Source organism: Bufo bufo, chromosome 6, assembly GCF_905171765.1.
Source record: "Bufo bufo chromosome 6, aBufBuf1.1, whole genome shotgun sequence".
Taxonomy (NCBI): domain Eukaryota; kingdom Metazoa; phylum Chordata; class Amphibia; order Anura; family Bufonidae; genus Bufo; species Bufo bufo.
This window is the reverse complement of record NC_053394.1, coordinates 87,773,626-87,788,085: the sequence shown is the minus strand read 5'-3', so window position 1 is coordinate 87,788,085 and position 14,460 is coordinate 87,773,626. Positions and strand designations below refer to the sequence as shown.

The window sequence follows — 14,460 nt, the reverse complement described above, 5'->3', positions numbered from 1 at the left end:
CTCGTCTCCTCAGAACTCCCTCAGTGCGCCTGCGCCGATGACATCACCGAAATAGAAGACGTCATCGGCGCAGGCGCACTGAGGGAGTTCTGAGGAGACGAGCCTCCTCATCTCAGAGCGCCTGCGCCGAATCCACACAGGCGCGCGATTTTTGAAATGCCGACAGGGCTGGCCGGAGGAGGAGATCCCGGCTGGCCCTGTCAATCAACACGACGAGGGGGCGGTTTTCTGCAGCAGCTACCAGCAAGTAGCCGCCCTACTTGCTGGTAGAGACCGAATTTGCATATGATAAAACTTCGTTTTTTGAATAAACTGCTGGATCAATGTAAGTAACACCATTATATTTTCATATATCGCTATATAACTAATTTAACTAGCCCAAAAAAAATAATCACTTTAGTGGGGTGACAGAAGCCCTTTAACCATATAAATCAACCGCCTGGGTGTGCCCTCAGCTCTCTGTGCCTGGGACACATGCTCAGCTTGCCCCCTCTCACTATGCCCCTGCATATAAACAGGAGTTTTCATGTGACAACCCTTCATGGGAGCTATACAGTTCAAGAATGAGTTCAACTGACCATGTAAAAATAATCATGATTGCTCCCTGAGGTGTGGCTTGGACTGTCATGCATCGTCATTTCCTTACCTGTCTTTTTAAGAACAACAGTTACAAGTTAGCTAAGCAGCATTACTCAATGTCTGGCAGCAGCTGCAAAAGCAAATAAAAATTTTACGGTGTATAAGAAGAGATAAAAGCCTGTGATCTCAAAGTAATATCACCCCTTTATAAATCCCTTGTGAGACTACATCTTGAATTTGGGATTCAGTTTTGGGCTCCATAGACTATACAGGATATGGGAGCGCTAGAAAGAGTTCAGAGACGGGCGGCCAGATAATTAAAGAAGATGGCAGGTCTCCCATAATGAGAGGTTTAACAAATTGGGCCAATGAGCAGGCAATTGTCGCGAAGGAATGCTTCCTTCCGAACCATTTAGTGCTTGAATGCTGTATGTTAATGCAGCATCAGAGTAATCAAACTAAGTATGTCGACACAAGGAAAAAGACAATGCCAAATTATATTGGTAATGGTTTAATATATGAGAGGGTGACCTTTTCCGGGTCAACTGCAACCTCCGCAACCCCTGTAGTTATACCCCTGACCTCCACCTCCAAACCTGATGGAGAACTTGACTTTTCCAAGACTAAAATCTAAATGATTTTCACATTTCAATGTTAATTATAGTCCTGCATTTTTCATATGAGCTCAAAACAATATTCTGTCTCTGATGACTGGTTTCCTTCAATCAGTGTCCAGTTTTTTTCATATCACACATTGTTTTATTCATATGTTATATTTTTTCCCAAAGATATATTTGGATTTAAAATTGCATGAGATATAAATCGCATTTTCTTCACCCAGGAAAACATTAGTATGGCCTAGATTCTGTTTGTTGGATTGTTTTCTTGCAGCATAATAGCTTGCGGTCTAAAAGAGAATTAAATATCTGTAGATGGTTTGAACTTGTGGAAAGTCAGACTCATTGGGGAGATGTATAAGTTGGGGAATATTACTCAAAGGCATCATTATGTTTTTATCTTAAACAGTTAGGCCTCTTTCACGCGGGCGTCGCATGTGAGGGCCGAACAAGATGCAGGTGCGTTGCGGGAAAATGCTTGATTTTTCCACGTGAGTTTAAAGCGTTTTAATGCGTTTTGCACGCGCGTGAGAAAAATCGGCATGTTTTCTACCCAGACCCGAACACAGATTTCTTCACTGAAGTTCAGGTTTGGGTTAGGTGTTTTGTAGATTTCATTATTTTCCCTTATAACATGGTTATAAGGAAAAATAATAGCATTCTTAATACAGAATGCTTAGTAAAATGTCCATTGAGGGGTTAAAAATAATAAACTAATTTAACTCACCCCATCCACTTGATCGCATAGCGGATCTCCACTTCTTTCTACTTTCTATAGGACCTGGCTAAAGGTCCTTTGATGACGTCAATGCGCTCATCACATGTCCCATCACTATGTGATGGACCATGTGATGAGCGCAGGAACTTCGCCACAGGTCCATTTCATCAAAAAAGAAAGACGACATGCCAGGCTGAGCGTTCAAGTGGATTAAGGTGAGTATACATATTTAATATTTTTTAACCCCTCCATCACTATTTTACTAAGCATTCTGTATTAAGAATGCTATTATTTTCCCTTATAACCATGTTAGGGAAAATAATAAAGATCGGGTCCCCATCCCGATCGTCTCCTAGCAACCATGCGTGAAAATTGCACCGGCATCTGCACTTGCTTGCGGATGCTTGCGAATTTCACGCAGCCCCATTCACTTCTATGGGACCTGCGTTGCGCAAAAAATACAATATAGAGCTTGCTGCGATTTTCACGCAACGCACCAGTGATGCGTGAAAAATCACCGCTCATGTGCACGGCCCCATAGAAGTGAATGGGTCCGGATTCAGTGCGGGTGCAATGCATTCACCTCACACATTGCACCTGCACGGAATTCTCGCCCTTGTGAAAGGGGCCTTACTGTTTTAGTAACTAGCTGCATTACCCCTGTAACAATTTCAAAGGATGATTTCATATAAGTCTCTGTTATGCCATTCATCTATTATTCCTAATTTAATTTTATGAATGAGTTGCTAGCAGTCTGCAACAAAGGTCAATATGGGGGTTGCCTGTTGGGAGTGTGTCCAATCAGTGCTGCCATTGGCAAATGATGCAGGGACATGTGCCCGCCTGGCTACACACAGTTGGACCTTTGTTGCAGACTGCTAGCAGTTCATTCAAAAACTTCTAGAAGGAATAATAAAGAAATGGCACAACATCAAGTCCTAAGAATAGATGTTCTTGAATTGTTAGATAGGGTTGCAAGTAGTTACTAAAACAAACTCGTCAGGTCGTCTTTAAGCAAAGTCAAAAGCAATAAAGGGTTAATTAGCTCACTGCTCTAATAAACATCTAGTCATATATCTCCAGGGGACTCTTGGTTCTCAGACTGAGGACACTGAGCAAGTTCTTGGATCAATATACAGCCACAGAAAAGATAACCTTGTGGTTCTGTAGCACTAATCAGGTTAAAAACAAGACTGTGCATCTAAGATAAACATCCACAATTACGTGTTTCAAACCAGCAAGGGTTCTTAAAGGGATTGCCCACTTTTGGTTAAAATTTTTGGAAATGCCATACCGTGACATGCACTGGCATACAAAATGCTTAAGGGCTTACCTGAAGCAGAGGGAAGCAGGCATGTATACAAGCAGCAGAATGCTTGGCATGAATGTCCACCATTTAATTTTATGGTTCAGTTCAGATCAGTTTCATTATATACCCTTAAAGTGGTCAGAGCTATATTTTTCTGGATACTCTACAGAAACATTTTTATTTCATTTTTTTTTTATAAAACATGGACATTTTGCACTCACAATATATTACAGAACAATTATACCAGTTTATCTCCAACTAAACAATGCCAATTAAAAAGCAATATTACATTTAACTAATACCTGCTAAGAAAGCACACGGATAAAAAAGACAGAGCAAAATGTGTCATTGTGGCTTCCTGCGGCCATCACTAAGGGGAGCTGAGGAGCTTACTGGGTTATTATTATGTTTAGTAATTTTCCTAATGACTTCCTATCCCCTTCACATGATATTTATCTCACGTCTATGTTACGGAGCATATGTGGATCTGCTGTGCCACTTGAACAGATTTGGCTTTGGGCTACTCCTAAGGGCATATTTCTAAGTGGTCCCCTTGGTATTCACCCTTCAACCCCTATAAAGGGATCTGTACTTTGCTGTAGGAGAACCACTAGTCCACTACCTCTTAGAGTAATCTCTTTTTAAGTGACAGCTGACCCACTGAGATTAAGAGACACTGGTGCAGAGGACTGAAGGATCAGGCGAAACCACTCAGGGACAGGTTGAAGTGAGTGAAGGCAGAGTACATGCAATCCGATAAACAGTCTGAGGTTAGGGCAGGCAGCTACGTTTCAGAAGGAGATCAGACAGAGGTAAGATCAGGCAGTCAAGTGTCAAAGCCAGAAAACAGGCAGAAGTCAGTACACAGGTGAACAGCACACCTTAGCAGGTACTAACAGACTAGAACCTTCCCACAGAGGAAAGTGACTTAAGTACCACTGGGTGACTGGCTATAGGCTGGGAAAGATCAAGGTGTTTGCGCTGGCCATTCCAGAGCTGAAGGGAGCACATGTGCTCCCTAGGAACAGAGAGAGTTGGCTAGCCAGTAAGCAGCAGGCAGCAGCCTGAATGGGGGGACAGCGCTACCCCGGGTCCATGTCACTAGGGAGCAGAGCAATAGAGAGGGTGACTGGAGCAGTGGTGGCCATAGGATGCTTCTGTAACAACCTATGGTTAGTGTAAGTTTCCAGATTACTACTAGACTGCATTTTACTCTATTTTAGATTTGTACATCTGCCGTTTACAAAGCCAATACATAACCACATGGGTTAATATTATGGAGCTTGTTATTGAGTGCAGCATAAAGTTCATCTCCTTTGCAAAGCTATGATCATACTGCAATTTAATTCTTCCTGGCATATATGTCTTATTGAAATAAGCAGACAAATAATATTTCATCCGTGTTTGCTTTTTGCAGATCAAAATTTAAATGGAATCCGATTACCATTTTGTGTAGGCTTACTGTGGCAGAGAGCAGATTGCTCAGGGTCACTCACATAATATATTCTTAATAATGCAAATCCCACAATTTTCAACATTAAACAAACACTCCAACACAAAGAACATTAACTTGGCTAAGACTAAAATGTGAACTCAGGCTATTGAGTTTGGACTTAATGAGAACACTCTGGATATATAAGAAAAATATACAGACTGATTAAACGAGGATTACTCATCTTCATGTATTGATGTCATAAAATTGCTCATTACAAGAACACTAAACAGCAGGTTATTGACAGGCAATGTGAGTAATGGAAGATTTCACAAGTTTGAACATTGGAGGTTGCTTTATACCCATTATCCATTTTAAAAAGTTTTTGTTTTTTTTAAGCTATGTACACCTTTGAGGGCAATTTTTTAAACTATTACATTGTACTTATATTGAACAATATATATATATATATATACATACAGTACATATATATATATATATATATTTTTTTTTTAATTATTGGTCTTAAAACTATAAAAAATCAGGGCTATTAAAAATCTGGCATCCTTTTTTCTGTACAGAGCGGACATGCTCTAGTAGCACCTTATGGATTTTCTGTCAGACCAGGAGCAGACAGACTCCTTATCTCTGCTCTCTGACCTTCTAAATACTCATTATAGCTCAGTTCTTATCTTATTGATAAGAATGTGGCCTAAAAAGTGTTTATGACCTCTCAGTAGTTTAGAGATAAGGATGACCAGTGAACGTACCAGTCACACATCTAGAAAAACAGTTAACCCTTTGTGACAGAACAGCTCAATATTTTTAATAAAGGACAACTGAAAAAATAAGTAACATGCAATCGTAAAAAATACATAGGCTTTAACCACCTCAGCCCCTATAGCTTAAACACCCTTAAAGACCAGGCCACTTTTTACACTTCTGACCTACACTACTTTCACCGTTTATTGCTCGGTCATGCAACTTACCACCCAAATGAATTTTACCTCCTTTTCTTCTCACTAATAGAGCTTTCATTTGGTGGTATTTCATTGCTGCTGACATTTTTACTTTTTTTGTTATTAATCGAAATTTAACGTTTTTTTTGCAAAAAAATGACATTTTTCACTTTCAGTTGTAAAATTTTGCAAAAAAAAAACGATATCCATATATAAATTTTGCTCTAAATTTATAGTTCTACATGTCTTTGATAAAAAAAAAATGTTTGGGTAAAAAAAAAATGGTTTGGGTAAAAGTTATAGCGTTTACAAACTATGGTACAAAAATGTGAATTTCCGCTTTTTGAGCAGCTCTGACTTTCTGAGCACCTGTCATGTTTCCTGAGGTTCTACAATGCCCAGACAGTACAAACACCCCACAAATTACCCCATTTTGGAAAGTAGACACCCTAAGGTATTCGCTGATGGGCATAGTGAGTTCATAGAACTTTTTATTTTTTGTCACAAGTTAGCGGAAAATGATGATTTTTATTTTTTATTTTTTTTTCTTACAAAGTCTCATATTCCACTAACTTGTGACAAAAAATAAAAACTTCTATGAACTCGCCATACCCCTCAGGGAATACCTTGGGGTGTCTTCTTTCCAACATGGTGTCACTTGTGGGGTAGTTATACTGCCCTGGAATTCTAGGGGCCCAAATGTGTGGTAAGGAGTTTGAATTCAAAATCTGTAAAAAATGGCCGGTGAAATCCGAAAGGTGCTCTTTGGAATGTGGGCCCCTTTGCCCACCTAGGCTGCAAAAAAGTGTCACACATGTGGTATCTCCGTACTCAGGAGAAGTTGGGGAATGTGTTTTGGGGTGTCATTTTACATATACCCATGCTGGGTGAGCTAAATATTTTGGCAAAAGACAACTTTTCCCATTTTTTTATACAAAGTTGGCATTTGACCAAGATATTTCTCTCACCCAGCATGGGTATATGTAAAATGACACCCCAAAACACATTCCCCAACTTCTCCTGAGTACGGCGATACCACATGTGTGACACTTTTTTGCAGCCTAGATGCGCAAAGGGGCCCACATTCCTTTTAGGAGGGCATTTTAGGACATTTGGATACCAGACTTCTTCTCACGCTTTGGGGCCCCTAAAATTCCAGGGCAGTATAAATACCCCACATGTGACCCCATTTTGGAAAGAAGACACCCCAAGGTATTCAATGAGGGGCATGGCGAGTTCCTAGATTTATTTATTTTTTGGCACAAGTTAGCGGAAATAGATTTTTTTTGTTTTTTCGCACAAAGTCTCCCTTTTCGCTAACTTGGGACAAAAATTTCAATCTTTCATGGACTTAATATGCCCCTCAGCGAATACCTTGGGGTGTCTTCTTTCCAAAATGGGGTCATTTGTGGGGTGTTTGTACTGCCCTGGCATTTGAGGGTCTCCGCAATCATTACATGTATGCCCAGCATTAGGATTTTCTGCTATTCTCCTTATATTGAGCATACGGGTAATGATATTTTTTTTTTTCGTTCAGCCTCTGGGCTGAAAGAAAAAATGAACGGCACAGATTTCTTCATTCGCATCGATCAATGTGGATGAAAAAATCTCTGCCAAAAAAAAAAAATGGAGGGGAAAGGCGTCTGCCAGGACATAGGAGCTCCGCCCAACATCCATACCCACTTAGCTCGTATGTCCTGGCAAACCCGATTTCTCCATTCACATCAATCGATGTGAATGAATAAATCATTGCCGGGATTTTTAATTTTTTTTTATATACAAAGTGTTTGCCAAAGTATATGAACACCTCCTCAGCTCATATGCCTCGGCAAACGTATCTTTTACTGCAGAGAAGAAATCTCGTCTTGCAGCGCCGCATACACCGACTTGTGTGTAATCTGACAGCAGCGCAATGCTTCTGTCCGAATGCACATCAGTGCTGCAGCTAGTCGATTGGTTGGTCCACCTGGAAGGTAAAAAAAAAAAAAAAAAAAAAAAGAAAAAACCAGGCCGCAACGCAATAAATTTATTAACTTTATAATAACTTTTGAACATAACATATAAACTTTATTGAACTGAACGTTAACTTTTATACTTACCGGTGATTTTTTTTTTTTTTTTTTTACCTTTATAGAACAAACCTCTCCTTTCCCATGGGACAATGTGCAAAGCGCAAATCGCCCAAAGATGTGGCGAAGTACGTTATGCACTTTATCCCAGGTGAAAGGAGAGGTTTGCAGCAGCTGTGAGAGAAAGGGCCCTAATAGCCCTGTGTGCCTGTCCTGTGAGATGCAATCCCTATGCTAAGTGTACCTGTGTGTGGTACTTCCGGAAACACTCTCCTAAGCATAGGTCAGGGTGGTCAGGACAGTCAGGACAGAAATAGCGGGTGTCACGCCTTATTCCACTCCTGCTACAGACACAACATTTTTTTCGGGGTGGCGGTTGGGTTGAGGTACCAGGAACGACACTGGGGAAATGTCGCTCGTGTAGACGGCTAACTACACTGGTGATTGGGGCCACGGAACCTCCTGGATACAGGAGGTTCTCGATGATCTCTTCCTGAAATTTGAGGAAGGATCGTGTTCTCCCAGCCTTACTGTAGAGAACAAAACTATTATACAGAGCCAATTGAATTAAATATACAGACACCTTCTTATACCAGCGTCTGGTGCGTCGGGAAACTAAATAGGGAGCCAACATCTGGTCATTGAAGTCCACCCCTCCCATGAGCGCATTATAGTCGTGGACTGAGAGGGGCTTTTCAATGACACGGGTTGCCCTTTCAATTTGTATTGTCGTGTCTGCGTGAATGGAGGAGAGCATGTAAACGTCACGCTTGTCTCTCCATTTCACCGCGAGCAGTTCTTCGTTACACAAGGCAGCCCTCTCCCCCCTTGCAAGACGGGTGGTAATGAGCCGTTGGGGGAAGCCCACACGACTAGTTCGCGCGGTGCCACAGGCGCAAATCTGTTCTAGAAACAAATGCCTAAAGAGGGCCACACTTGTGTAAAAATTGTCCACATAAAGATGGTACCCCTTGCCGAATAAGGGTGACACCAAGTCCTAGACTGTCTTCCCACTGCTCCCCAGGTAGTCAGGGCAACCGACCGGCTCCAGGGTCTGATCTTTTCCCTCATAGATCCGAAATTTGTGGGTATAGCCTGTAGCCCTTTCACAGAGCTTATACAATTTGACCCCATACCGGGCACGCTTGCTTGGGATGTATTGTTTGAAGCCAAGGCGCCCGGTAAAATGTATTAGGGACTCGTCTACGCAGATGTTTTGCTCTGGGGTATACAACACTGCAAATTTCTGGTTGAAATTGTCTATGAGGGGCCGAATTTTGTGGAGCCGGTCAAAAGCTGGGTGGCCTCTGGGACGGGAGGTGGTGTTGTCGCTAAAATGCAGGAAACGCAGGATGGTCTCAAATCGTGTCCTGGACATAGCAGCAGAGAACATGGGCATGTGATGAATTGGGTTCGTGAACCAATATGACCGCAATTCATGCTTTTTAGTTAGACCCATGTTGAGGAGAAGGCCCAGAAAAATTTTAAGTTCGGAAACTTGGACTGGTTTCCACCGGAAAGGCTGGGCATAATAGCTTCCCGGGTTGGCGGTTATAAATTGTGTGGCATACCGATTTGTTTCTGCCACGACTAAGTCCAAGAGCTCCGCAGTCAAGAACAGCTCAAAAAATCCCAGGGCCGAACCGATCTGAGCCGTCTCAACTCGAACTCCAGACTGGGCGGTGAAAGGGGGAACTAATGGTGCGGCTGAAGTTGGTGACTGCCAATCAGGGTTTGCCAGCACCTCAGGGATTCTAGGGGCTCTACGGGCCTGTCTGTGCGGTGGCTGCGTTGAAATAACTACTGCACGTGCCACCGTACCAGCTTCAACTGCCCTTCTGGTGCTCGCTACTTCACGATGTTGTACGGCAGTGCTGGTACTAGGTCCAGGAAGGGCTGCGCTGCTGGTGTATGCTTCACCACGTGATCCGACAGCGCCAGCACCACTCTGCTGCTCTTGAAGCGGATCCTGCGCAACCTGTGGTCTAGCGACACAGGGCCGGGTACGCCTGGTTCTATCAGGGACCTCCACCTCCTCGTCCGAACTTTGGGTCAGAGAGCCACTGCTTTCTACAGGTTCATATTCTGACCCGCTAGATTCGTCAGATGAGGGTTCCCATTCCTCATCCGACTGGGTCAGAATCCTGTAGGCCTCTTCAGAAGAATACCCCCTGTTTGACATTTGGGCACTAAATTTAGGGGTATTCCCTGAGACTACCCAAGAAAAAAAGCAAGCCTGTCTTACAAAGGGGAGGCTAGCGAAGTACCGGAGGCCGCTGCGGTTGATAAAAAATATCAAAACTGATTTTTTTATCGCCGCAGTGCGTGTAAAGTGAATGTGCAGTGATCAAAAAAAAATTATTTTTTGTCACTGCGGTGGGGCGGGCGTGGGTGAACGCACATGTGGGCGACCGATCAGGCCTGATCGGGCAAACACTGCGTTTTGGGTGGAGGGCGAGCTAAGGTGACACTAATACAATTATAGATCTGACCGTGATCAGTTTTGATCACTTACAGATACTATAAAAGTACAAATGCTGATTAGCGATACGCTAATCAGCGAATAAAAGTGACTGCGGTGCGGTGTGGTGCGGTGGGCGCTAACTGATCCCTAAACTACCTAACCAAGGGGCCTAAACTAATCCTAAAACCTTACAGCCAATACTAGTGAAAAAAAAAAGTGACAGTTTACACTGATCACTTTTTGTCTTTCACTAAGTGATTGACAGGGGGCGATCAAGGGGTTAATTTGGATGATGGGGGTGATGGAAGGTGATCTGGGGCTAAGGACAGTGTTTGGTGGGTACTCACAGTTCAGTCTGCTCCTCTGCTGGATCCAACCGACGAAAAGGACCAGCAGAGGAGCAGAGAAGCCATATAACAGATCATATTTACTAATATGATCTGTTATATGGCTTGTGATTCGGTTTTATAAAAATCAGCAACCTGCCAGCAACGATCATTGGCTGGCAGGTTGCTAATGCAATACTCCTCGAACTTTTGCCGGCCCGCGATGCTTATGCGCGGGCCGGCTGTGACCGAAATCTCGCGTCTCGCGAGAGGACGCGCCGGCGCGTCCAGGAGGAAGGAATCAATCACCTCCAGGACGCGTCGCTGCGTTCGGCGGTCCGGAGGTGGTTAAGGTATACATAGCCTTTAAGGCACTACCGATCAATTAGACAAATGTAATACTGATGTACAAAAAAGAACAACTGATTGAGCCTTGCTAGATATTTTTCAAGTGCTGCAACATAAGTCTACAGTAAGAGTTGACCTAAAATGAAAAAATAAAAAATAAAAATGCCATTCATAAAAGCCAAACCAAAATTACAATGATACCTTTAGTGCATCCTGTGACTGCCTAGTCTAAGCTTATGGAGGGTTTATTATAGTGACATTTTCAGCACTTCTGTGTTTCATGGTATTTTTAACATGAGGCTTTTGGTGCAGTTTTTGCTGAAAAACCACCAGCTCCATGTTAGCTGAAAGTCTATGGGAAATATGAAAAGCAGGACGTAAAAACATTTTCTTTTGCTATTGAATTCTTTATTTTTTTATAAATGAATTATCTTTTTTTTATTATTAATATTATTTTTTTGATTTTTCACAATTTTAGTTGAATAATATCTAATTTCTTGCCCCTGTAGGTAATACAGCTATAGTATACATTGAAGTGCAGGATGAAAATGATCATGCACCGCAATTTTCAAAAAAGCTTTATCTGGGTGGAGTGTCAGAAGATGCCAGAATGTTTGCATCAGTGCTCAAAGTGAAGGTAAGCATAGAAATTCAGAGGAGAAATTACCGTTGGTTGATATGACAACACACTTGAAATCTTTATATAAAAAAAAATTATTTTCTCAAAATGTGGCATATTATAGACCACAACTTCATGTTCTTTGACATAACTTTTCTTCATGAAATAGGCAATAAGATTTTATGAGTATCATGTATAGCACAGGATTCAGTGAAATCAAAGCTAAAGGTTATCACATTTTAATGTAGCGAGATGGAAAAGTTGCACATTTCATATCATGCAACTTCTGCAGAATTACTTGAAGAAATTATTGTATTTGTGACTCTGTGTGTGTTAAAACATTTTCTGCTAAATCTAGATAATTTGTGTCAGAGAACAGACAGGCGCCCATGTCACAAACAGCTGTTTTATTCTTATAGCTATGTAGTTTCAGAGAAAACATATAGGGAAATTATCATTACACCCACACAACTTTTCTGGCATAAAAAAGTTGCAAACCCCATGACTTTTTAAATTCTACTAAGCCTTCCTTACCATTATCCCAAAAAGTGGGAGTGGTGAGGGCTGGGCCATCCATCTTGGACTAAATAAAGACAAAATTCTATAACAACTCTGGGCTCCCATGGATTTGTGTTTAGGTGTACAGAATGCTGAAGGATGTGTATAATATATGACATCAATTAGACGCATATTGCAGCAGCACAGGGATATCAAAGACCAGCGTAAAACCCCACTCTATGATAAATTCCTCCCATAGTTTAAAAATGAGTCATGATCATTTCCTTCTGATTTCCATAAAGGTTATGCTTCCCATTTTTACTGACTTGTTGTGCCCCCCAGATGAAGAGCAACATTTTTTAAAGGGCATCTGTCAGCAGATTTGTGCCTATGAAACTGGTTGACCTGTTGCATGTCGCTTGGAGACTGAAAGCATTTATGTTGCTCCCATGTTCATATGTGCCCGCATTGTTGAGAAAGTTGATGTTTTAATATATGCAGGAGAGCAACGCCCCTGTTGCTCCTAGAGTCTCATTTGCAAACATTAAAACATAATTTTTCTCAGCAATGCGGGCACATATGAACATGGGACCAACACAGATGCCTTCATCTGCCAAGCGTATATGCAACAGGTCAGCCAGTTTCATTGGTATAAGCTGCTGACAGATGCCCTTTAAATTAAACTTTAAGCAGGACTTGTTAGTTCTCCCAACATGTCTATTTTAGTAACTTTTTGCATTTTTCATGAAATAATCCTGAAACATATTTTCATAAAATGTTTTTCCTTCTAGAAATTATGAATAAAGTGTCACCAGTTGAGGGTGTGTTCCTACACAGTTTGATAATGTCCAATAAGCGCTGACAGTGACAGGGGACATGCACCTTTGACAGCATTTTTTTAGTTTAGTCATACATTTCTATGAACAATAACAGAGGAACAGCACAGAAGATATGCTCCAGAATTATTTTTATGGGAATGCAATTACTTACTAAATCGGATAGGTCATTAGTAGAGATGAGCAAAGTTTGATTCGGCTGCTTCGACAAATTTTACAAAAAAATTCACTTTGTGACGAATTACTTAGTCATGAAGCAATTTTTTTGTAATTAGCAGGTTCAATGACAGGGAATGGCAATTGGTACACCCCCTGTCGTTAAACCCCTCAGGTGCCATGTTCATCGCTGATGGTGGCATCTGAGATCATCATTAAAGCATTTTAGTGGTTGATTCCTGAAATTCAGATCGAAGTCCACTTCATTAACTTTGATTCGCTCAACACTAGTCATGAGAGCAAAAGTGGTGTTTAATAAAGACTTCTGGCTCTCGCTTCTTATGTGAGTGCACTGGAGAAAGGGTTGTGCACTGTGCCACAAAGGGGCATGCAATATGTGTCATTCAGGGAATGGAAGAGGCCACTTACAACTTGTGGATAAAATCCCAATAAAAAGAATTACCAGTATAATTGAATTTCTTAAAGATTAGCAAGATTTCTAAGGGAGCAAAAATACAACATATTAATAGCTTAATGTGAACCATTTGTAATCAGATTCACAATTAAATTTCATTTATTTACATTTAGTTACATTTTAATTTGTTTTCCCCAGTCTAATTATTCATGAGCCCGTAGCAAAGCTTTACAAAAATAAGCAATGTGCACTTACAGTAACAACAGTTTATCAGAATGGACAATTTCAACTAAAACAATAGTTTCTCAGGTTCAAAAAGGATCCTTTTAGCTGAACGTTCCCAGAAAAATTGCTTGTCCTTTACCAGGTGTCATGGTTGACCAGTTTGAACGACTGTAATAACCAACATGGACCAAAATGTGTATGCATATGATAAATCCTGAAAGGGGTTGTCAGGATCTTTTTAAAAACAACAAAATAAATACTACTCACACGTAAAATCCACTGAGGCTCCAGCATGGCCTCTCTGTCTCTCTTGGTGGTCTCTATTGTTGTCTTGCACTAAGGGCATTACGACCACCCATATGTGGCCAATACAATTAAAGGACAGTGATCACCTACAGCTCTGACATAAGGGTTATCACAGCAACACAGACTGGTGGGAATGCCAGAGCAGTGGTCAGGGGTGGACTGGCCATAGACCCTACAGGGAAGTTTCCCAGTGGGCCAAGCCCAAGCAACCACCCAAGCCCTCCTCCAAGTACATAGCCATCTGATGCTCTTAGCATTAAAGGGAACCTGTCACATTAAACATGGTGTTTGACATGTAGGCGCCATGTTATAGAGCAGGATGAGCTGAGCAGTTTGATATTTAGTTTTATAGGAAAAGGATTCTGCATAATTTCTAATTTATTCATTTATATTCCTGATCATTCTGGGATAGGCAGTCCTATCAGTGATTGACAGTTATCTCTGTAGACATAGTCATAGAGGGAAGGCTGTAAATCACTGATAGGACAGACTCCTTGAAGTCAAAGCCCAGAATAAGCTATACTGAATCTTTTCCTACAAAACTACATATCAATCTGCTCATCTCCTCCTGCTTAAAAAAATGT

The 14,460-nt window shown here is 41.4% G+C and overlaps 1 protein-coding gene across 1 annotated transcript in view; it reads left to right on the top strand.

The window, feature by feature from the left end:
- The window catches only part of PCDH15 (protocadherin related 15), a 1,608,479-nt gene that overhangs the window by 1,268,391 nt on the left and 325,628 nt on the right, over window positions 1-14,460 (top strand). The window contains exon 25 of the mRNA XM_040438316.1: window positions 11,331-11,458. Coding sequence (XP_040294250.1) covers window positions 11,331-11,458 — 128 coding nt within the window. The remainder of the gene's footprint in view (window positions 1-11,330; window positions 11,459-14,460) is intronic.